General features: G+C 45.4%; 1 protein-coding gene across 1 annotated transcript in view; it reads left to right on the top strand.

Annotated features, from left to right (window-relative positions):
* The window catches only part of RAB8A (RAB8A, member RAS oncogene family), a 65,303-nt gene that overhangs the window by 31,320 nt on the left and 9,988 nt on the right, over positions 1-23,995 (top strand). The window contains exons 3-6 of the mRNA XM_075337838.1: positions 855-915; positions 3,177-3,254; positions 3,594-3,683; positions 11,768-11,833. Coding sequence (XP_075193953.1) covers positions 855-915; positions 3,177-3,254; positions 3,594-3,683; positions 11,768-11,833 — 295 coding nt within the window. The remainder of the gene's footprint in view (positions 1-854; positions 916-3,176; positions 3,255-3,593; positions 3,684-11,767; positions 11,834-23,995) is intronic.

Here is a 23,995-nt window from a genome sequence, read left to right as displayed (position 1 = left end):
AGGGCCACTGAACTGACCTGACCCCTAGGTGGGCGGCCCTATTCCTGCTTAAGCAGCCCACTGGTGTGCCTGGCAGGTGTGGTGCAAGGTGTATCTAGGATTTGTGAATGCTGGTGGAGGCAGTACCATATGATAGAGGCACGGGGAGGGCAGTTTGACCAGAACCCTGTGACGACCTGAATAGTCCAGGGGCGTCACAGTATACTGACTTTCTTCTTCTCATACGTTTACATACTTGTTGAGTCTCTACCAGTCATTTTGATTTATTCTGTCCAATTGTGGGTCTATGGTAGTCCTTTAGTGACCATCATATACTTTTCCCATATCGTGATACTCAGATGTAGTTGACGTATTCTGCAGATTTAAGTCTGCACCAAACCTGGAAGTCAAAAACAAGCAACGTCATTCACTGTGCTGAGACTGTGCACAGGTCCTTAGTGCCAATAGGCATATATTGTGGACACTGCCACAAATCTCATTGTTCTTCTCGTGGCTTCTGAATCCAAGATGCAGTTTTGCTGCTGCTGTGCCACTAATCACATTCATCTAGAACCAAGCAAGCAGAGGCGGACAGTCGTAGTTTGATGATATAGGGTTCAAGTTTCCCAGAAGTGACACTTCATGACCCATTGATGTTAATGAGAAGTGTGTAATGCTAACCCTCCCCTGTGAGGGCGCTGCAGGGAATTGTTTCCCCACTTTACAGCTGATCATTGGTTTGAGGTTTTTTATCCATGATATATAGGGCCCTCTGACAGGTTTAGTTTGTTAGAAACGACACTGTAGCATCCCTTAGCCATTTTGAGTATGACATACATGCCCATTACTCTCATTATCTTTTCCTTCCCTCTTAGGGACACAGCTGGACAAGAAAGATTCCGAACCATAACGACGGCCTATTACAGAGGAGCAATGGTGAGTGGTGAAAATCACTGGAAAAGGAAAGTTCCCTTTTTTTCACCCAGTTTTACTCATGAGATCATAGACTGATGCACGAACAAACTTGTATGTGAATATTCCCAAATTGCCCCATTCGTTTTACCAGCCAAGCGTACATGTGAATGTACGAAACGTTATCATTTATATTGATAGTGACATTTTAACCCCTTCACCCCCCAGCCTGTTTTCACCTTTTTTACCAGGCCAAATTTTCCAGTTCTGATCAGTGTCACTTTCTTGAGTTAATCACTGTGGAAGAAGAAGGGGGAAGATGGGGACCAAAAAAATCTGAGCATTTTACCTTTTCCCCACACAAATTTAACTTTAGCCCCACATTTTGGATTTTCACAAGGATAGCAAGAGAATATGCACCATACGATTTGCTGTGCAAATTCCCCTGTTTACACGGATACCTCATATGTGGTAGAAAACTACTGTTTGGGTGCACAGCAGGTCTCAGATATGTTAGCAGACGCCATGTCACATTTGGAAAGCCCCTGATATGCCTAAACAGTGGAAATCCCCCCCCCACAAGTGACCCCTCAAGGAATTTATCTAGATATTTGGTGAGCACCTTGAACCCAGAGGGAATTCACAGAATTGTATAAACGTGAACCATAAAAATTAAAAAAAAAAATAGTTTTCTCACAAAAATGTTGCTTTAGCCCCTTTTTTTTTTTTTTTAACATGGGTAGCTGGTATAATTGGTGGAGGAAGGTTGAAGGTCTTTTTTTTCCACCTACGTAACCAGAGTAAGTGGACCATGCAATTTCTCTTGTATTTTGCCAGTACCCCACATGTGGTCGGAAACTACTTTTGAGACCCAATACAAAGCTCAAAAGGGAAGGAGCGCCATATTATGGTGCAGATTTGCTGGAATGGTGTGTGGGTGCCATGTCACATTGACAGACCCTTGAGATTCCTGAACAGCAAAGTTCCCCCATAAGTCATCAATTTACAAACTGCGCCCCCTTTTTTTTTGGCATTTTTACACAATAAAAACAATTTTATAGAAAAAATAATTGTTTTTGCATTGCTGTATTCTGAGAGCTATAGCTATTTTTTTATTTTTATTTTTTTCTGATGGAGCTGTGTTGTGGCTTGTTTTTTTTGCAGGACAAGTTGGTGTTTTCAAGGGTACCTTTTTTTTTTTTTTTGATCCAGCAGTCATACAATGCAGATGGAAACGTTCTGTAATATTTCTTATGAAGATATTCTCCATTATCATTCTTTTTTGTGCAACCATTTAATCTTTCTTTTGGACTGAGTGATGTTACCAGGTGAACTAAAGGTGGCTTAAAGCACTACTCAAGAGTCCTGGGAGTGGTACTTTAAATCCAGCTCCCTTCCCTCGTTCTTAGGTCTCGACTGCACTTGCATGTCTCTTACAATGCGATAGCGTCGGATGATATATGCTAATGACCCTCGGCTCAGACTCTGCTGAGATCGAGTCACAGCTGTGGAGAGGAGGGAGGGAACACTTTCTCCATCTTCTCCGCTGACTGTCTCTCTGTGTGTAACGCACTGCAGTCGGATGACATGCGAGTGCAGTGCGATGTTTCACACTGTCCCATACACTTGTATGGGCGCATGTAATGCAAGACTCGCTACCAAATGCAGCATGCTGTTATTCTTTTCCCAGGCCAATATGGCATGAGAAAAGAATTGCAGATGGACACTGCCCCATAGTTTTACACTGGACTGAGGGCATTCCGATGTTTCATCAGATTGCACTTGTACATGTAAAATGCAAGTGGAGCCGAGGCCCTATACTTAGCCTCTGGCAGTTTCATCCTTTTTCGGCATCGCTGCGGACCCGCAGCTCCAACTTGTGCCCATAACTTCTGACTGGCTGAAAGTCAGAACTTACATCACAAGCGCTCATTGCAAGTCTATGAAAGCCAGAATGAGACCCTCATAGAGTTGCATTGAATTGTGACATCCGACGCGCTCCATGAAATGCCGGAGCTACCAGCAGGTCACAAATCACAGGAGACCGACCGGAGCAACACTGGAAACAAAAGACGGCAGTAGGTGAGTATCACTCAGGGGCAGGGGACTTAGATTTAAAGCACCACTCCAACAGTGCAATAAAAAAAGTGCGGGAGTGGTGCTTTAAGAAAACGTCTGTAAGTTTTTATTGATGTATACAAAATTACTGAAATCCTGCATGTCTTTACTCATTATAACCGTTTTTCTTCTTTTTTTTTTTTTTTTTTCTTTTCCTTTTGCTTAAGGGTATTATGTTGGTATATGATATCACCAATGAAAAATCTTTTGACAATATAAAGAACTGGATACGAAATATTGAAGAGGTATGTATTTTTTAGTGATTTTATTTATTTACTTTTTTTTATTACTTTTTCTTAAAGAAGTTAATGAGCTCGTATTGTTTCCTATGTCCATGTGGCTGCTGTAAGTTTTATCTGATTTCAGAAAATAAAAATAAGAGAGAATAGAAATATGTGATTTTAATGTGTAGAAAATATGTGAATACCTTTTTAAGGGAGTATTGTTTTAATGCCACATTATTTACGCACTGTATGGCAGTATTTTTCCTACTAATGCTTATACATTCACTAGAAGTACAATATCCATAAGTCCTCTGGAAATTGTATCGAATATAATGTAATGGTTGATGTGTTACCTTACAGCATGCATCGGCTGACGTGGAAAAAATGATTCTTGGCAACAAATGTGATGTCAACGACAAACGACAGGTTTCCAAGGAGAAAGGGGAGAAGGTAGGAGAGCACTGGAAACCTCTCTTGTAGAGTATCTCGAAGGCAAAAGGAAAGTAATGTATTCATTCTATAGCCCCAATTCCCAAAAAGTGAGCGCGCTATGTAATATGTGCGGAAAACAAGAATGCAAGGATTTGGATATCTCATCTAGCTGTTATAGGTACAACAGAACGTGGAAACGCATCAGAAGAACGTTAGATACTTTTCCATTTCATTTGAAAAAAGTAACTCCTTTAGAAATTGATGGCAACAACGCAGCTCAAAAACACTGCGGACATGGCTGGGTCCAGCATTGTGTAGCATCCCTTCTTATTTTTACAACAGTCTGTCAATGTCTGGGAAGCGAGACCAATGGCTGGAGTTTTGGGATAGCAATGTTGTCCCATTCTTGTGCTCCACGTTTCTGGGGCTTTTTTGCTGGATTTTTTAATTTCCTAATGTGCCAATTGTTTTCTAATGGTGAAATGTCTGGACAGTAGGATGCCAATTCATCACCAAAACGCTTGTTCTGCAATTCATGCTGTTGCAATGGGTGCAGTATTTGGTTTAGCATTGCATGCTGAAATACGCAATGCCTTCCCTGAAATAGATGTCTGAATGGGAGCCAGTCATGGCCGAAAGTGTTGACACCCTTGAAATTTGTCCAGAAAATGAAGTACCGTATTTTTCGGACTATAAGACTCACTTTTTTCCCTCAAATGTTGGGGGAAAGTGGGGGGTGCGTCTTATAGTCTGAATGTAGGTAATGGCTGCAGGGAATGAGGGTGCTGTGGTGGAGCGGGTCATCAGAGGCAGGAGCAGGCTGTAGCAGCGCATGCCGTGACCACGTGGGCCTGCTCATTTCATATGCACGCCCATCCTCCCGCCCATCATCCCTCAGTGCTGAAGCCTGCGCTGACAGGTGGGCGGGATGATTGGGTGGGGGATATGCACATAATTAACAGCCGGCCCGAATGTTCACCCCTGGCAACTACAGCCTGGAGTGATCATGTGCGGCTATATTCACTTCCCCCCCGCGCATCATCATCAGCACGGGGGGCAGTGAATAAGTGCACTATACTCACCGGTCCCTGCAGCATTGCGATGTCCTCCTGTCTGCCGGCCAGCTGATTGTGTAGAGAGTGGTGAGGACAGCGATGACGTCATCCCTGCATGCACCGCTAGTCTCTACACACATCAGCGGGCTAGCATACAGGAGGACGAGCGATGCTGCAGGGGAACGGCTCCACACAGGTCAGCGGTACTGCTGCTGATGCAGAGAGGAAGATGATTTATGCTGCTGGGAGTGAGGAAAGGTGAATATAAACGTTTATTTTTTTTCTGTGCCACAGCATGCAGGCCATATAGCAGGATGGGGTATATAGCAGAATGAGGGCATATACCAGGATGGGGGTATAGTATGACCAGGATGGGGTTATATTATGAGCAGGATGGGGGTATATAGCAGAATGGGTGTATATTATGAGCTGGCTGGAGGTATATAGCAGGATGGGGGTATATAGCAGGATGGGGGTATTTATCAGGATGGGGGCTATACCAGGATGAGGGACATATATAATAAAAGGATGGGGATCATATACAAGGCAGGAGGATCATTACCAGGATGGGGTACCTTAGTAGAGAATTTGGGGACATTATCCCCATAACAGTCTCAGCAGCAGGTCCTCGCCCCATAACGTGTCATAACCACATTTTTTGCTTAAAATTTTATTTTCCTATTTTCCTCCTCTAAAACCAGGGTGCGTATTATGTTCCGGTACGTCTCATGGTCCGGTGCGTGTTATAGTCCGAAAAATACGGTATATCTCAAAGAAAATTATTTCAGTTGCACATGTTTTGTTATATACATGTTTATTTTCTTTGTGTGTGTTGGAACGATGCAGAAAATACTAAAGTATAAAAGGCAAATTGGACATAATTTACCTCAAAACCCCAAAATTGTTGTCACATTTCCAAAATTGTGGGTAAACCACTTTGTTTCAAGCATGTGATGCTTAGTCAAACTCTCCTGTGGCAAGTAAGAGGTGTGAGCAATAGGAAAATCACACCTGAAGCCAGATAAAAAGGGGAAAAGTTACCCAATCTTTGTGTTGTGTGTCTGTTGTGCCACACTAAGCATGGATAATAGAAAGAGGAGAAGAGCACTGTCTGAGGACTTGAGAACCAAAATTGCTGAAAAATAACAAGAATCTCTAGGTTACAAATTCATCCAGATATTGATGTTCCTTTATCTGTGGTACGCAACTTAATCAAGAAGTTTATAACCCATGGCACTGTAGCAAATCTCACTAGACATGGACGGCAGAGAAAAATTGATGAAAGGTCGCAATGCAGGATAGTCCGGATCGTGGATAAGAAGCCCCAATCAAGTTCCAAAAATTTTAAGCTGTCCTGCAGGCTCAGTATATATCAGTGTCAGTGTGAACTATCCATTGACATTTAAATGAAATGCTAAGAAAAGAGACCCAAGAGGATCCCACTGCTGACACCAAGACATTAAAAAGCTAGACTGCAGTTTGCTAAAAATGTACATAAGTAAACCAAATCTTTGTGGGAAAGCGTCTTGTCACCAAATGAGACCAAGTTAGAGCTTTTTGGTAAAGCACATTAATTTTACCGTTTAACGAAAATGGAATGAGGCCTACAAAGAAAAGAACCCAGTACCTACAGTCAAATATGGTGGAAGTTCAAAGATGATTTGTGGTGGTTTTGCTGCCTCTGGCACTGGGTGCCTTTACTGTGTGGAATCTGAAGGTTAGAAAAGGATTTTGGGTCGAAATGTACTGCCCAGTGTCAGACAGCTGGGTTTAAATCCTAGGAGGAGTACCCAGAAATGGATGGAAACAAAGCACTGGAGAATTCTGAAGTGACAGCAATGAGTCTGAATCTAATTCCATTGAACACCTTTGGAGAGATCTGAAAATTGTTGTTAGGAGAAGCCACTCCTCAAATATGAGAGACCTGGAGAAGTTTGCAAAAGAAAAGTCCAAAATTCCAGAGAGAGGTGTAAGAAGCTTGTTGATGGATCTAGGAAGTGATTGATTGCAGTTATGTATTCCAAAGGGTGTGCAACCAAAATTGAAGGCGCCAACAACTTTGTCCGTCCCATTTCTGTAGTTATTTGTGTGAAATGATATCCAATTTACCTATATATTTTTTTTTTTTTTTTTTTAATTTATTTTCTACTGGTGTTCTAATACACACAAAGGAAATAAACTTGTGTAAAACAAAACTTGTGTAATTGCAGTCATTTTCTGGAACAATTTCAAGGCTGCCAACACTTTCGGCCAGGGATGTGTGTTGTTTTAAGAGGTTTACATATTGCTCAGCAATGTTGGTGCTTTTCAGGATGTGTCAGCTGCCCATGCCATAGGCATAAATCCATGCTCCTACCCTTTGGATTTTGCACTGATTTCTAGTTGGATGGTCCATCTTCTCTTAAATCTACAGGCTACAAGGTCCATGATTTTCATTAGGAATTCCAGATTTTGATTCATCTGATTACAGAACAGTTTTTTCGTTTTTGTCTCTGTCCATTTTAAATGAGCTTTGACACAGAGATGGCAGCATATTTTCTGAATTGTATACACTACTCACAAATCGTTAGGGATATCTGGCTTTCTGGTGGAATTTCAGGATGCTCCTAAAATGCCCTCTAACCTTTTTAAGTGGACTTAATGTGACTGTCTAAACATTTGAATGCACATGTCCAACTGTTCAGTATTTCAGTACTTCTTGCACAACTTGATGTTCTCCAACAAGGAGCTTAATGCAAAATTAAGTGTGTTTGGTACATGAATACCAGATGGAAGTGGCTACGGAGCTTAGAGTGTCATCAGCAGGGTTGCATCAGAGATACAGAGAGACTGGAGGAGTCACAGAAAGGCATAAAAGTGGATATCCTTTGGCCACGTCCCCCACTGAGTACAGCTTCATTGTGAACAATGTCCTTCGTAACCAGATGATGAATGCCACACAACTCCAGGCACGTTAAAGGGAGATGAGAGGCACCCAAGTGTCATGTCAGACAATTCTAAACCGCTTACATCAGTGTCGTCTGCGTGCTATAGATGACCTGACCACCCCACCAGGCTCATACATCATCATCTTGCATGGGCCAGGGAGCATCTACGCTGGAAGTGGGACCAGTGGGCCTCAGTGATGTTCACTGCTGAAAGTTGATTTCACTCTAAGCAGAAATGATGGCCACGAACAATGATGGAGACATCAATGATAGTGCTGTGTATCAGACACTGTTGTCACCAGATGAGCCTTTGGTGGTGGTGATGTTACAGTGTGAGCAAGTGTATCTAATCCATACAGAACTGGGCTACACTTTGACTGGTACAGTGACAATCCCCTACTACTTGTATAACATCATTAAACCCTTCACGATCTTTAATGTAAGTTTACGTCCTGGTCATATAGGGGTTCATGACTTATGATATAAACTTATGTAATGGTGATCGCGCATGCACAGGAGTTGTGCGTGCGTAAATTGCCACTGGGAGCTTGGTGTATGTGATAGCAGAGCTCCAGCTGTCACAGCCAGGAAAGTGCCCACACCGTCTCTGGCTGTTTAACTTCCTAAATGCTGCGATGAATAGCGATTACAGCATTTAGGGGGTTGGGAGAAGGTACATGCTCGGGAACCCCATGACGTGTTATCACTGGGTCCTGTTCGTTGCCAAGGTAAACCAGGTCAAATTACGACTTCCAAATTACCTGGCTACAGCAAGCCTGTTAGACCATGCCAGCAGCATGGACTAACAAGCGTTTTGACAGTGCAGCACTGACAGGTATGACCCATTACAATGCTTGTTATATAGGGTGAAAAAGACCTAAGTCCATCTAGTTCAACCTTCCTCCACCAATTCTACATTTGTCACATTGCAATGGATTATACCAGCAATCAGAGTAATAAAAGTTGAAGTCTCATATAGGGAGAAAGTAAAAAAAAAAAAAAAGTGAAAAACATTGTACACATTAAAAAAAGCCTCAAAATAAAGAATAAAAAAAATAAAAAACATAAATTCTGTATATTTATTTAAAAACAAAAGTATAAAAGTACACACATTTGGTATCGCCGTGTTTGAGACAACCTGATCTGTAACAGTTATCCCTTTCAGTGAATACCACAAGAAAATAAAAAGTAGCAAAAATTGTCTTTTTCATTATACAGCTGACCAAAAAAATGGAATAAAACGCAATGAGAAAAACATCTGTAAATAAAAAATGGTATAGCGGAAAAATAATTTTGTTCTGCCAAAAAAATAAACTACCATACAGCTCCGTTAGCCAAAAAATAAAAAAAGCTATAGCTCTCAGTATACAACTGTGCAAACACTATTTTTAAAATGTAAAAAGAACAATATAAATGTGGTATCACTGTAATCGTACTGACCCAAAGAATAAAGATTTCTTATCACATTTACGACACTGAACAGCATTAACAAAAAATAAATTCCTGAATTGCTGTTCTTTCTTGATTTTTGCCTTTCAAAAATTGTGGCCCAAAATGGTACTAATAAAAACATCCCACAAAAAACAAGCCCTCACATGATTCTCTTGGCAGATAAAAACCAGAGTCCACACCAGTTTTGTGCACCTTTTGAAAAGGACAACGTTGAACAGAGTTCAAACGGAGTGTGGAGTAACTCATTATAGTGAATGGATCTGTTGGGGGTGTTTCACCCGTATCACGTTTTTCGTAAATGTTGTTGGAAAACCTAATGTAGGTGCTTAGCATAGAGAAGAAAAACACAAGAAAAGCATGAATCAGCTCACAGGCTTCAAATATAGATGGATGCCTCTTTGGTTGTAGTGCACAGAACAAACAGGCCAATCCAAAAAAGTGCAATTAACAGCAAATTAGTAAACACATCACATTTATTAATGCAGACTATATTAAAATGACAGACACTAGCAGGTCTACGCATTTCGAGTGTGCCACGTTCTTAATCATGACATAGCATAAAGCACAAGATAAATGTGAACTCATCCAAAATGTTCTGAACCCCAAATTGCCGATAGCATTCAACTCAACTGATAAAGTGTCCCCACTCAAGTCCGTCATCTGTTAATGGAAATATAGGGGGCTTCCCTTTTACTGTTAGCACAATGGCTCTGGAAAAATGTTATGGCTCCCAAATCCAAATGGCCCTCTCCCTTCTGAGCACCACAATGTGCCTAAACCACAGTTAACGTTGGCATTTTGTAGTGAAGAGACGCACTTCATTTACAGGGGAAATGTCTCCAGAAGCACGGGCTGAGCACAATATATGAGCATTACAATGCACGGGCATTACAAGGGCTTATTTGCAATTTTTAATTCTGCAACATTCTCCGCATTTGACTCCATGGGTGTTTTTTCCAGAGACAAAATGGTCAGTTTTCAAATGTGGTCACTTGAGGCGGTTTCTGCTGTTCTGGCACTTAGAGGCTCTGCAAATGGAGTCCGCAAACTATTGTAGGAAACTTTGTGCCAAACAGTGTTATACATTCACATGTGGGGTACTGCCACATTCAGGAGAAATTGTTTAACACGTTATGATTTGGAAATCTGGAGCTAGAACAACATTTTAGTGGTAAAAATGTAATTATTTTTTTCTTTCTATAAAATTTAAGGACACACCTTAGTGTCAATATGATGTAACGCATCCTGCAAATGTGTTAGAGAGCCTGTCAGGTGCAATATACAGCCAGGTCCACGAGCAGTTCTGGGTGTATATTGCTAATCCCTGCCTAACCGTCCCTGTATACACTAGCATAGATAAAGAGATCTTTAGAAGAAGTATTTCTACAGATCTTTTATCGTATGCTAATGAGGCCAGGGACTAGTCCCAAGGGCGTTAGTTCCTGCGCTCATTTCGTCTTTTTAGCTTGTTAGTAAGCCCACAGGGGTGTGCTAACATGCTATTCAATGCAGCGTCACTAGTGGTGCCGCGTGTACTTGTGTCCACTGTGAACGCTGATCTGAATGCCGGGCACTTCCGGTCATGCGCAGTATGAAGCTGGGTGTATGTGTCCCAGCTTCAGAGAGGTCTACTGCGCATGACTGGAAGTGCCCGGCATTCAGATTAGTGAACACAGGTAAGTTCGTCACCCCTGGACTCAAAAAACATACTGATTGGGGCTCACAATCTAAATTCCCTATGTGGACAGTGTTGCCAATGTATGCAAAGTGCTGTGGAATTAATAGCGCTATTTAAATGATGATGATTATTATTATTATTAATAATAATATAATATTTTGCATTGAAGAGCATGTGAGTATACCCCTGTGAGCGTGCTTGCATGCTAAGGGGGTGGACTAGCCAAGGGAAGTAATGCCCTTGCGACTAGTCACTGGTCTCATTAACATATTATAAAGGATCTTTAGAAATACTTTTTCTAAAGATCTCTTTATCTATGCTAGTGTATACAGGGACAGTTAGGCAGGGATTAGCAGTATACACGGAGAACTGCTCGTGGATCTGGGTGTATATTGCACCTGACAGGCTCCCTTTAAGGCTCTACTTTGTCTAGTTCCCAGATATACCTCTACCCTTCTTTTCTCTGTGCAAATGGATGGAGGAGGACTTCCTTCTTCTGACATTGCAGCATCCGCCCATTTGTTCTAATATCACCACAGCTGTCCTCTTTAATGATGGCAAGTCTGTACTTTGTGAAAAGCCAATGCTATATTACTTTGGTATTATAAGCCCGAGGTGGCACAGCGGAGCAGATCAGCATACTGGACCCCTTGAAATAATGTTAAGGCCAGGAACCTTGCACACCAAGGAGCATGCACAGTCCACAGCTTGTACAGCTACAGCACAAGAGATCCTGCCTAATCTTATATTCCCTTTGTCTGTTGTATTTCGTTTGTGTGTCATGTAGTGACACACTAGATGAAAATGGATGCAAGTCCCTGTTTATAGGGAAATATATACCAGCAAATTCAGTTAATTTGCATAACCCCCCCCAAAGGGAAAAAAAAACCCCACTTCCCCTTTAAATGGTTGACTGGGTGCTGTACAGCTATTGTGAACCTTATATACAAGGCTAGCATACTTCATCTGTATGTTGTCTTTTTTTTTAAGTTGGCTCTTGAATATGGAATCAAATTTATGGAGACGAGTGCAAAGTCTAATATCAACGTGGAAAATGTAAGTATATCAGTATTCCTACTTATTGTTTCTAGAGATGAGCGAACCTTTGGAGGTTCAGTTCGCCAGGTACATTCACTCCATAGGTAAAGGTCGGTTTGTGACCCCCCAACTTGGACTGACCCTCAATGGAAGTCAGTAATTGGGCAGCTTGTGTCTCTGCCCACATGCAGCCATCCATAAGCAGAACACTTCTGGGGCAGGGTTTATAATTATTATATATTTATTTTTTTTTGTGTGTGTGTGTGTGCACACTACATTTTATCACACTGATTTTACCCCCAGTGTGCGCCTTTCATACACCGCACGGGGCTGAGCACCACTCATACCCATGCACAGCGCTGCTCGCTTCAGTGGTTTGCACTGGTACCTCATTCAAACTTCAAACCTGAAGTTTATTTTTTTGGAAGTCTGTTCACGCACCCGATCCGCAGGTTCGCTCATCTCTAATTGTGATGTTCTTTCACTCTGTAGAAAGAAGGAATCATGTTGCATGTACTTGTACTTGTCTTTGGTGTTACATTACCTTCCTTTTAATTATACCACATATATTCAAGCTTTACAAGAGGCACAATTGGCATAACTAGAGTCTGATGGGCTCTGGTGCAAAATTTGGATCGGGCCCCCACTGAATGTTGGTGAGATATATGGGCCCTTGTAGTGTTCTAAATCCTATAACGACATATTCTCTTTCCCCCTTATTTTGTAGCAGTGTTTTGTTATACATGTCCCTTATGCCCCTTCCTGTAATACATGTGCCCTATTCTGGGCCCATCTTGGTTTATATACTGGTCATTCTGGACCTCTTCCAGGTATATATGTGCTACTTCTGGTTATATATCCCTTCTCCTGGTATATATGTATCCCCCATCCTGGGCTCCTTCCAGGTATATATGTCCCCCCATCCTGGTATATATGTCTCATCATGGGCCTCTTCCAAGCATATATGTGCTCCTTCCAAGTCATCCTGATATATATCTCCCCTATTCCTGGGCCTCTTCCAGGTATACATGCTCCTCTTCCTGGTGTGTGCGGGCCCATTCTGGTAGATATGTCCCCACATCCTGGCTCGGCCCTTCCTGTTATATAATCACCCACATTCTGGCATTGTTCTTTATGCATTATAGAAAAAAAGCAATACAAAAACATTCTATTCACCTTCCCTCTCTCCCCCGCCATGTGGCATTCTCTTCTATAGCTTGTGCAGGAGCCGGCAGCTTGCCTCGGCGTACATGCATGATGCACAATGTCCCTATCATGCTCCTCCATCCATGGACACACCTGCCTCTGATTGGCCGGCGGCATGTATTGTTGCTCAGAGCCCCGATTTGTCTCTGCCACACAATACACTTAATCTGAATGAGCATCCTCAGACGCTTACCTTGCTGAAGTAGGGCACCAACAAAACCATAAGTGTTTCAAAAAATATTTTCAGTGTTTTCATTTACCACTGCTTGAGTAGACTTCAATTTTTGAATCCCTTTTTTTCCCCCTTTGGTACCACTTTGTCTCAGTGCCATATATTTAGAAAATCTTTAAAGATGTCACCTCAGACCAGTAGCATGACTGAGCTGCTGACCCGAGCTGTATGCTCTCCCAGGTTGTTAACAGATGCAACTTTGCTTCTACAGCATGGGATAGGCACAGAGTATCAGAAGTTGGCCCCGTATGTAGTACCTTGTGTTGTAAACACGGGAATAGCTGTAGTGCCTGGAGATTTGGATGGTTGGAAGAGTTGGAATTTTTGATCCAAACCATTTAACACTTAGGCTATGTGCCCGCGTTGCGTTCTGTCCCTGCAGAGATTTCTGCAGCGATTTGAACAGCACATGTGCGCTTCAAATCGCTGCAGAAACAGTCCGTAATGAAAAGCCGATTTCATGCGCTCTGGATGCAGCCTCTCCCATAGACAGAGCGGGGACTGCATGCAAAGCGCATGAAAATACGCTACGTGGGCACATAGCCTTACAATGTCATAATCATTAGTGATTTGATAAGTCAAAAGGCATCAATTGATCACAGATGTCTCAAGGCATTCTTTCGGTGATCACGTTGGCAAAAGCTGTAAGGCCCTGTGCGCACTAGAAAAAGGATTTTTCTCAAGAAATTTCTTGAGTCTGAAAGATTAGCGCACTTGCGGTCAAAATACGCACCAATAATGTATGCGTTTTTTACGCGTTTTTGATGCGTTTTTTTCCGCAGGTTGGTCCCTGCATTTATTTACCATTTTATCTATGGCAAAAAACGCAAGTACCTGCAGAAAAGTAGTGACGTGCTCATTCTTTTTCTCAAGAAATTCTGCAAAAAGAATATTTTTGAGAAAAAAACGCAGTGTGCGCACAGCTACTTTTTTTTTCTTCCATAGGTGTTGCTGGGGAATGTCTGCAGAAAGGTTACAACCATTTTGTCAAGAAATTTCTGCAGCAAAAATGCACAAAAAACGCGGGTAAAAACGCAGTGTGCGCACAGGGCCTAAGGCCTCCAGAGATGTATTGAAATGCTTTTTGTTTTGACATACAGCACATACGTAGTTCAACCAAGCACAGCAACTTGTAAGAGACATTACTTTAATGAAAAATTTCACCCTTTGTACCCAAGTTGTTCTATTTACAATTATGCTAATGAGGTGCTTTGTGCACCCTGGGCGTTGTTTAATGCAGTTTTTCTTTGTCGCTCCATTGGGAGACCCAGACACTTGGGTGTATAGCTATGCCTCCGGAGGCCACACAAAGTATTACACTAAAAGTGTAAAGCCCCTCCCCTTCTACCTATACACCCCCCGTGCCTCACGGGCTCCTCAGTTTTTATGCTTTGTGCGAAGGAGGCTGACATCCACGCATAGCTCCACAGCTTAGTCAGCAGCAGCTGCTGACTAGGTCGGATGGAAGAAAAGAGGGCCCATAACAGGGCCCCCAGCATGCTCCCTTCTCACCCCACTTTGTCGGCGGTGTTGTTAAGGTTGAGGTACCCATTGCGGGTACACAGGCAGGAGCCACATGCTGTTTTCCTTCCCCATCCCTTAATGGGCTCTGGGTGAAGTGGGATCCGGATCGGTCTTCAGGCACTGAGACCGTGCTCCCTCCGCAGCCCCTGGGAATCTGCTGGATAGGAGCTGGGTATCGTCAGGGACAAGGCCCTGCTACTATGAGGTACTCTGTGTCCCCGTGGGGACAGCGCATGGAGCGCTTGTGCCATACACATTACAGCACTGCTGGGTGTGTTAGTGCGCCGGGGACTACCGCGCATGGAGCGCTTGTGCCATACACATTCCAGCACTGCTGGGTGTGTTAGTGCGCCGGGGACTACCGCGCGGCCGCGCTTATTGCCGGCCGCGCTTATAACTTTAGTCCCCGGCTTCTGCGGCCTAGTGTCGTATATTCCCACCCACAGGCCTGCCAGTCAGGGGAAGGGCGGGACGCTGCACAGATCGTCAGCGCTGAGGGCTGGAGCATACATTAGTATCCTCCTCCCTCCTCACTCTGTACACTGGGGCACTAGATTCCCGCACTTTTCTTGGGCACGCCCACGGTCCCCTCCTCCCCACAGAACGCCGGCAGCCATTCCTGTCAGCGATTCAGACGCTGGAGAGGAGAGACAACACAGGGAGACCCAGGCAGGGAATCTGGTGATCACACAACCGCTCTGAGCGGTCGGTAAGCAGCACCTGTGGTGCTGGCCCCACTGAGTACCGAAGTGTGTATATATATATATATATATATATATATAGGCTTATAGGCTATACATTTGCACTGTACGGTCGCTCTGTTGATTTTTGGCTATATACCCTCCTGGATTGTTCTCAGAGGAGACAACATGTCATCAGCAAAAAGCAAGGGTGCCAAAGCACAGGCGTACTTTGCAACCTGTACCTCATGTACAGCTGTACTACCGGCAGGTTCCACTGACCCCCATTGTGTGCAATGCTCGGCCCCTGTGGCACTTACTCAGCCGGAGCCTCTGCGACTGGTGGCCCAGGTGGAACCACCTGCTACCACTGTCCAGGTGACAGGGACGGAGTTTGCAGCCTTTGCTGACAAACTGTCTGAGACTATGGATAAATGGTCTGCTAAAATACTGGAAGCATTGCAGTCCAGACCGGTGATTCAGGCCCCGGGCACTGTCCAATCCTTGACCCCTGGTCCCCCTCAATTGGAACAGCAAAGTACCCCTGGGGTAACCCATAGGTCCCAGGGTGAGGTCTCTGACACGGACCGCAGTCCCAGGCCATCCAAGCGGGGTCGCTGGGAAATTCCCTCCACTTCATCACACTGTTCAGGGTCCCAGCAGGAGGACTCTCTGGAGGATGAAGCGGAGGTATCAGATCAGGATTCTGATCCTGAAGCCGCTCTCAACCTAGATACACCTGAAGGTGACGCAGTAGTGAATGACCTTATAGCGACCATCAATCAGGTGTTGGATATTTCTCCCCCAGCTCCTCCAATTGAGGAGTCTGCTTCTCAGGAGAAATTCCGTTTCAGGTTTCCCAAGCGTACATTAAATATGTTTCTGGATCACTCTGACTTCAGAGAGGCAATCCAGAAAAACCGAGACTGTCCAGACAAGCGTTTTTCCAAGCGCCTTAAGGACACACGCTATCCCTTCCCCCCCGAGGTTGTCAAGGGCTGGACTCCGTGTCCTAAGGTGGATCCTCCAATCTCCAGACTGGCGGCTAGATCCATAGTTGCAGTGGAAGATGGGGCTTCACTCAAAGATGCCACTGACAGACAGATGGAACTATGGTTGAAATCCATCTATGAAGCTATCGGCGCGTCTTTTGCTCCAGCATTTGCAGCCGTATGGGCACTCCAAGCTATTTCGGCTTGTCAGGCGCAGATTAATGCAGTAACACGTACATCTGCCCCGCAAGTGGTGTCCTTAACCACTCAGGCGTCGGCGTTTGCGTCCTACGCCATTAATGCTATCCTGGACTCGGCGAGCCGTACGGCGGTGGCATCCGCCAATTCGGTGGTACTCCGCAGGGCCATGTGGCTACGTGAATGGAAGGCAGACTCTGCTTCCAAAAAGTACTTAATCGGTTTGCCATTGTCTGGCGACCGCTTGTTTGGTGAGCGATTGGATGAAATCATTAAACAATCCAAGGGAAAGGATTCATCCTTACCCCAGTCCAAACCAAACAGACCTCAACCACGGAAGGTACAATCGAGGTTTCGGTCCTTTCGGACCGCGGGCAGGTCTCAATTTTCCTCGTCCAAAAGGCCTCAGAAAGATCAGAGGAACTCAGATTCATGGCGGTCTAAGTCACGTCCTAAAAAGACCGCCGGAGGAACCGCTCCCAAAGCGGCCTCCTCATGACTTTCGGCCTCCTCAAACCGCATCCTCGGTCGGTGGCAGGCTCTCCCGCTTTTGCGACGCCTGGCTGCCACAAGTAAAAGACCGATGGGTGAGAGACATTCTATCTCAAGGATACAGGATAGAGTTCAGCTCTCGTCCTCCGACGCGTTTCTTCAGAACATCTCCGCCCCCCGACAGAGCCGAGGCTCTTCTGCAGGCGGTGTGCACCCTGAAGGCGGAAGGAGTGGTGATCCCTGTTCCTCTTCAGCAACGGGGTCACGGTTTTTACTCCAACTTGTTCGTGGTGCCAAAAAAGGACGGATCCTTCCGTCCCGTTCTGGACCTAAAACTGCTCAACAAGCATGTGAGAACCAGGCGGTTCCGGATGGAATCGCTCCGCTCCGTCATCGCCTCAATGTCCCAAGGAGATTTCCTAGCATCAATCGACATCAAAGATGCTTATCTCCACGTACCGATTGCACCAGAGCATCAGCGCTTCCTGCGTTTCACCATAGGGGACGAACACCTTCAGTTCGTGGCACTGCCTTTTGGCCTGGCGACAGCCCCACGGGTCTTCACCAAGGCCATGGCAACAGTGGTGGCAATCCTACACTCTCAGGGTCACTCGGTGATCCCTTACTTAGACGATCTACTTGTCAAGGCACCCTCTCAAGGGGCATGCCAACACAGCCTGAACATTGCTCTGGACACTCTCCAGAGTTTCGGGTGGATCATCAATTTTCCAAAGTCAAATCTGACACCGGCCCAATCACTGACATATCTTGGCATGGAGTTTCATACTCTCTCAGCGATAGTGAGGCTTCCGCTGAACAAACAGCGTTCACTACAGACAGAGGTGCAATCTCTCCTTCAAGGTCAGTCACACCCCCTGAGGCGCCTCATGCACTTCCTAGGGAAGATGGTGGCAGCAATGGAGGCAGTTCCTTTTGCGCAGTTTCATCTGCGCCCACTTCAATGGGACATTCTCCGCAAATGGGACAGGAAGTCGACGTCCCTCGACAGGAACGTCTCCCTTTCTCGGGCAGCCAAAGCTTCCCTTCAGTGGTGGCTTCTCCCCACTTCTCTGTCGAAGGGGAAATCCTTCCTGCCCCCATCCTGGGCGGTGGTCACGACGGACGCGAGCCTGTCAGGGTGGGGAGCGGTCTTTCTCCACCACAGGGCTCAGGGTACTTGGACTCAGCAGAGTCCTCCCTTCAGATCAATGTTCTGGAGATAAGGGCAGTGTATCTTGCCCTAAAGGCGTTCCAGCCGTGGCTGGAAGGCAAACAGATCCGAATTCAGTCGGACAACTCCACAGCGGTGGCATATATCAACCACCAAGGCGGGACACGCAGCCGGCAAGCCTTCCAGGAAGTCCGGCGGATTCTGCTATGGGTGGAAGCCACAGCCTCCACCATATCCGCAGTTCACATCCCGGGCGTAGAAAACTGGGAAGCAGACTTTCTCAGTCGCCAGAGCATGGACGCAGGGGAATGGTCCCTTCACCCGGACGTGTTTCAGGAGATCTGTTGCCGCTGGGGCATGCCGGACGTCGACCTAATGGCGTCCCGGCACAACAACAAGGTCCCGGCATTCATGGCACGGTCGCAAGATCACAGAGCTCTGGCGGCAGACGCCTTAGTTCAGGATTGGTCGCAGTTTCAGCTCCCTTATGTGTTTCCTCCTCTGGCACTGTTGCCCAGAGTGTTACGCAAGATCAGGGCCGACTGCCGTCGCGCCATCCTCGTCGCTCCAGACTGGCCGAGGAGGTCGTGGTACCCGGATCTGTGGCATCTCACGGTCGGCCAACCGTGGGCACTACCAGACCGACCAGACTTGCTGTCTCAAGGGCCGTTTTTCCATCTGAATTCTGCGGCCCTCAACCTGACTGTGTGGCCATTGAGTCCTGGATCCTAGCGTCTTCAGGATTATCTCAAGAGGTCATTGCCACTATGAGACAGGCTAGGAAACCAACGTCCGCCAAGATCTACCACAGGACGTGGAAAATATTCCTGTCGTGGTGCTCTGCTCAGGGTTTTTCTCCCTGACCATTTACCTTGCCCACTTTTCTGTCCTTCCTTCAATCCGGATTGGAAAAGGGCTTGTCGCTCGGCTCCCTTAAGGGACAAGTCTCTGCGCTCTGTGTTTTTTCAGAAGCGCCTAGCCAGACTTCCACAGGTACGCACGTTCCTGCAGGGGGTTTGTCACATCGTCCCTCCTTACAAGCGTCCGTTAGAACCCTGGGATCTGAACAGGGTGCTGATGGTTCTTCAGAAACCACCGTTCGAGCCAATGAGGGATATCTCTCTCACGCCTTTCGCAGAAAGTGGTTTTCCTAGTAGCAGTCACTTCACTTCGGAGAGTGTCTGAGCTAGCAGCGTTGTCGTGCAAAGCCCCTTTCCTGGTGTTTCACCAGGACAAGGTGGTTCTGCGTCCGGTTCCGGAATTTCTCCCTAAGGTGGTATCCCCTTTTCATCTCAATCAGGATATCTCCTTACCCTCTTTTTGTCCTCATCCAGTTCACCAATGTGAAAAGGATTTGCACTTGTTAGATCTGGTGAGACCACTCAGATTCTACATTTCTCGTACGGCGCCCCTGCGCCGCTCGGATGCACTCTTTGTCCTTGTCGCTGGCCAGCGTAAAGGGACACAAGCTTCCAAATCAACCCTGGCTCGGTGGATTAAGGAACCAATTCTCGAAGCTTATCGTTCCTCGGGACTTCCGGTTCCCTCAGGGCTGAAGGCCCATTCTACCAGGGCTGTGGGAGCGTCCTGGGCCTTGCGGCACCAGGCTACGGCTCTGCAGGTGTGTCAGGCAGCTACCTGGTCGAGCCTGCACACTTTCACGAAACACTATCAAGTGCATACCTATGCTTCGGCAGATGCCAGCCTAGGTAGGCGAGTCCTTCAGGCGGCGGTTGCCCACCTGTAGGACGGAGCCGTTTACGGCTCTATTATGAGGTATTATTTACCCACCCAGGGACTGCTTTTGGACGTCCCAAGTGTCTGGGTCTCCCAATGGAGCGACAAAGAAGAAGGGAATTTTGTTTACTTACCGTAAATTCCTTTTCTTCTAGCTCCAATTGGGAGACCCAGCACCCGCCCCTGTTTTTTTGTGTACACATGTTGTTCATGTTGAATGGTTTCAGTTCTCCGATATTCCTTCGGATTGAATTTACTTTAAACCAATTTATAATTTTTTCCTCCTTCTTGCTTTTGCACCAAAACTGAGGAGCCCGTGAGGCACGGGGGGTGTATAGGCAGAAGGGGAGGGGCTTTACACTTTTAGTGTAATACTTTGTGTGGCCTCCGGAGGCATAGCTATACACCCAAGTGTCTGGGTCTCCCAATTGGAGCTAGAAGAAAAGGAATTTACGGTAAGTAAACAAAATTCCCTTCTTTAACCCCTTTACGACCGCCGATACGCCTTTTAACGGCGGCATATTCGGGTACTTTTTCCGATCCGCCGCTTTTTAACGGCGGTCGGAAAAAAGGGTCTAGCGCCCCCCAGAGTCGGAAAATTTCCGGGGTCTCAGCTGCCGGGGGTAGCTGAGACCCTGGAGATTACGGTTCAGGCCGGTTTTTTCATTTAAAGGTACGGTGATCGCCGTTATTAACCGAATAACGGCAAGCATGTACCTGCAAAATGAAATGCCGGTTTTTAATGCATTTTAATGGTTTCTCTCACATTTGACGTGATCTAACAGTCAAATGTGAGAGATCGGTCCTTGTCCGGTCCCTCTCGGTCCCCCCCCGGTACCTGGGTCTCGTTACCGAGTTCCCACGGCATTCCCCCGGCCCCCCTCCTTCTCGTGTCCGTGTAAAATGGCGGGCGCATGCGCAGTTCGACCGCTAAAGTCTGCCTCCTTCCACCTAGCAACGTCAGGAATTTATTTCATTGGTTCCTGACATTTGAACACTGTGTTAGACCCTATCACAGTGATCAAATACCCCAAATATTTTGGAAATGGCAGCATTTGGGTCTGCCTCCCTCTTCTCTCCCTTGTAGTTGATCTGGGAGAGAAGAGAGAGAGAGACTACATTTGCTGCCGTTTCTGTCAGAAAAAAAAACACCAATTTTTATTATAAATCAGTCATCCTCATCCCCAATATCCTCACCCAAAATATCCCCCCCCCAAATATCCTCATCACCTCCGTCAGAATCCCCCCTTAGTTAGAATTTTTATTTTAGATTTTTTTTTTTCTTATATCAGGGTTAGATCAGGGTTAGCATCAGGGTTAGCATCAGGGTTAGATCAGGGTTAGATCAGGGTTAGGATCAGGGTTAGGATCAGGGTTAGGGTTAAAAAAATCTAAAAAAAAATTTTCAAAAAATTTAAAAAAAAAAAAAAATTTGTAGTATTTTTTTTTCTTTTTTTTGCTAGGCAGTGAAAAATACTGTAATGGCGCGGAGAACATTTACCGCCGAGCAGGCATACATGCTTCTTGCCTCCGGCAGTTCAGGCTCGGATACAGAGTCTGCCTCTGAAATCGAGCGATTTTCGGATGGTGACGACTCGGCTTCCTCCTCGGGATCCGACAGCCCGATGGTAGCGGAGTCGGTCGTCACTGCTGAAACGTCAGAGGCAGGTCCAAGTAGTGCCCTTCCCCGGCCACTATGGTATCCTGACCCGTCCTTCTCCCCTCAAATTCCTCCGTTTGTAGCAACCCCCGGTATAAATGTAAATGTCACAAATTTTACCCCATTAGATTTTTTCCAAATTTATGTTACCCCAGAAGTCCTCCAATTATTTGTCCACCAAACCAATTTATATGCCCGTCAATATATATCCCAACATCCTACCTCCATCCATTCCCGCTCCTGGATCCCCACAAATGTCCCCGAACTTAAAAAGTTTTTGGGCATAACTTTTAACATGGGGTTAGTGAAAAAATCTACACTCCGCTCGTACTGGGCAACAAAAACAGTGCACAGCACCCCTGTGTTTGCAGCCATCATGACCCGATCCCGATATGAGACCCTTTTGCGATTCCTGCACTTTAACGATAATTCCCAAGCCCTCCAAAGAAATGACCCAAACTATGACCGACTTTATAAATTGAGACCCCTAATATCCCTTCTAAAAACTACCTTCCTAAATTCGTATACCCCTGACAAAAATGTTTCTATAGACGAGTCCCTTATGAGCTATAAGGGCCGTCTGTCTTTCCGCCAATTTATCCCCTCCAAGCGTGCCAAATATGGTATAAAATTATACAAAATGTGCGAAAGCACAACCGGTTACACGTGTGCCTTTCTCATTTACGAAGGGAGGGACCGCCAAATCAACCCCCCAAACTGCCCCCAGACAATTGGCATCCCTGGCAAAATTGTTTGGGAGCTAATGACCCCCTTCCTTGAGAAAGGCTATCACGTGTATACTGATAATTACTATACCAGTGTCCCCCTTTCTAAATCCCTCCACGCTGCAAACACAGGGGCCTGTGGAACAATCAGAAAAAACAGAGTTGGTCTACCCCCACAGTTGGTGTCTAAACGTGTGGAGAAGGGTGCGTCCTCCTCAATGGCAAGTGACCATCTTCTTGCCATAAAATGGAGAGACCGCAAGGATGTTTTCATGCTGACCACATTGCATGCGGACACCACTGTGACGGTCAGGGACAGGGGCGCCACCAGTGACAAACAGAAGCCGCTCTGTGTCGCAGACTACAATAAGTTCATGGGAGGTGTAGATTTGTCTGACCAGGTGCTTCAGCCTTATCTAGTGAAGCGAAAAACCAAAACCTGGTATAAAAAGGTAGCAATCTATCTCCTACAGGTTGCTACCTATAATAGCTTCATCCTCTATAGAAAATCTCAAGGACCGCTCTCTTTCCTCCAATACCAGGAGAAAATTATTGAGAGCCTCCTCTTTGACTCGGAGGCACAGGAGGAAGCCTTCGAGTCAGAGGATGTCCGGAGACTTTCCGAGCGTCATTTCATTCGCCCCATCCCTTCCACTCCCACCCAAAGGTATCCCCAAAAAAGATGCCGTGTTTGTAGAAAGCACGGCACAAGGAGCGATTCCCGGTACTTCTGCCCCATGTGCCCCTCCCAACCAGGCCTTTGCATCTCCCCCTGTTTTGAAACCTATCACACATCCCTCAATTATTAATTGGCATAAATAAATTACACCAAACTGTGTGGTAGCAGCTTTTTTTTAATTTTGAAAATACTTTACTTTTATATTTCTGTTCAGTAATTTTTTTTTCTTGGACTAGTAATAAAGAGAAAATTTTCAGCAGTAAAACACATTTTACCCCATTTCACAATTAATTCCAGGACTTTATCATCACATACCAAACAATTATTCAGACGAAACCCAGTCCACATGCCCACGTCTTTAGACTCCAGAGTGTGGACCCCACTAACGTTCTTGAAAAGTCTCATCATTTGACAACTTTCCAGGACTTCATTACTCAAACATTTTTTTTACCAATTATTTTAGTTTGACTCATATTACCACTAGGTCTTACTACACAAAACTTTTCTTTGCATTTATCTTGGTATTATGGGCATGATCATTTTATTGGAGGATCCCCTAACAATGATGCTGTGCCATATTCAAACACTATGGGCTTTACTGCAGGGTTCTTGCCGAACCACCTGCATCGAACAATACTTTCAGAATTCTGTAACGGATTGGTCGTTTTGTGCACATAGCGGTTCCTACCTTGGCGGGCAGGAGCCTGTTATGATGTACCATGTCGCTTGGCACATTTGTCCCTCATATAGGGATTGATGGAGCTAAGAAGACATTGTACGACCAGTTATTTGGAAGATAAAGCTGTCCTTCCGGCCCTGCTGGTGTTCTGTCATCTTTGGCACACTCAGGTTTGCCACATAGTGGCTGCCAACTCCTCCACATT

Source organism: Anomaloglossus baeobatrachus, chromosome 1 (assembly GCF_048569485.1).
Source record: "Anomaloglossus baeobatrachus isolate aAnoBae1 chromosome 1, aAnoBae1.hap1, whole genome shotgun sequence".
NCBI classification, from domain to species: Eukaryota; Metazoa; Chordata; class Amphibia; order Anura; family Aromobatidae; genus Anomaloglossus; species Anomaloglossus baeobatrachus.
Note: the sequence above shows the minus strand (reverse complement) of the source record. Positions and strands in the feature narration are given on the sequence as shown.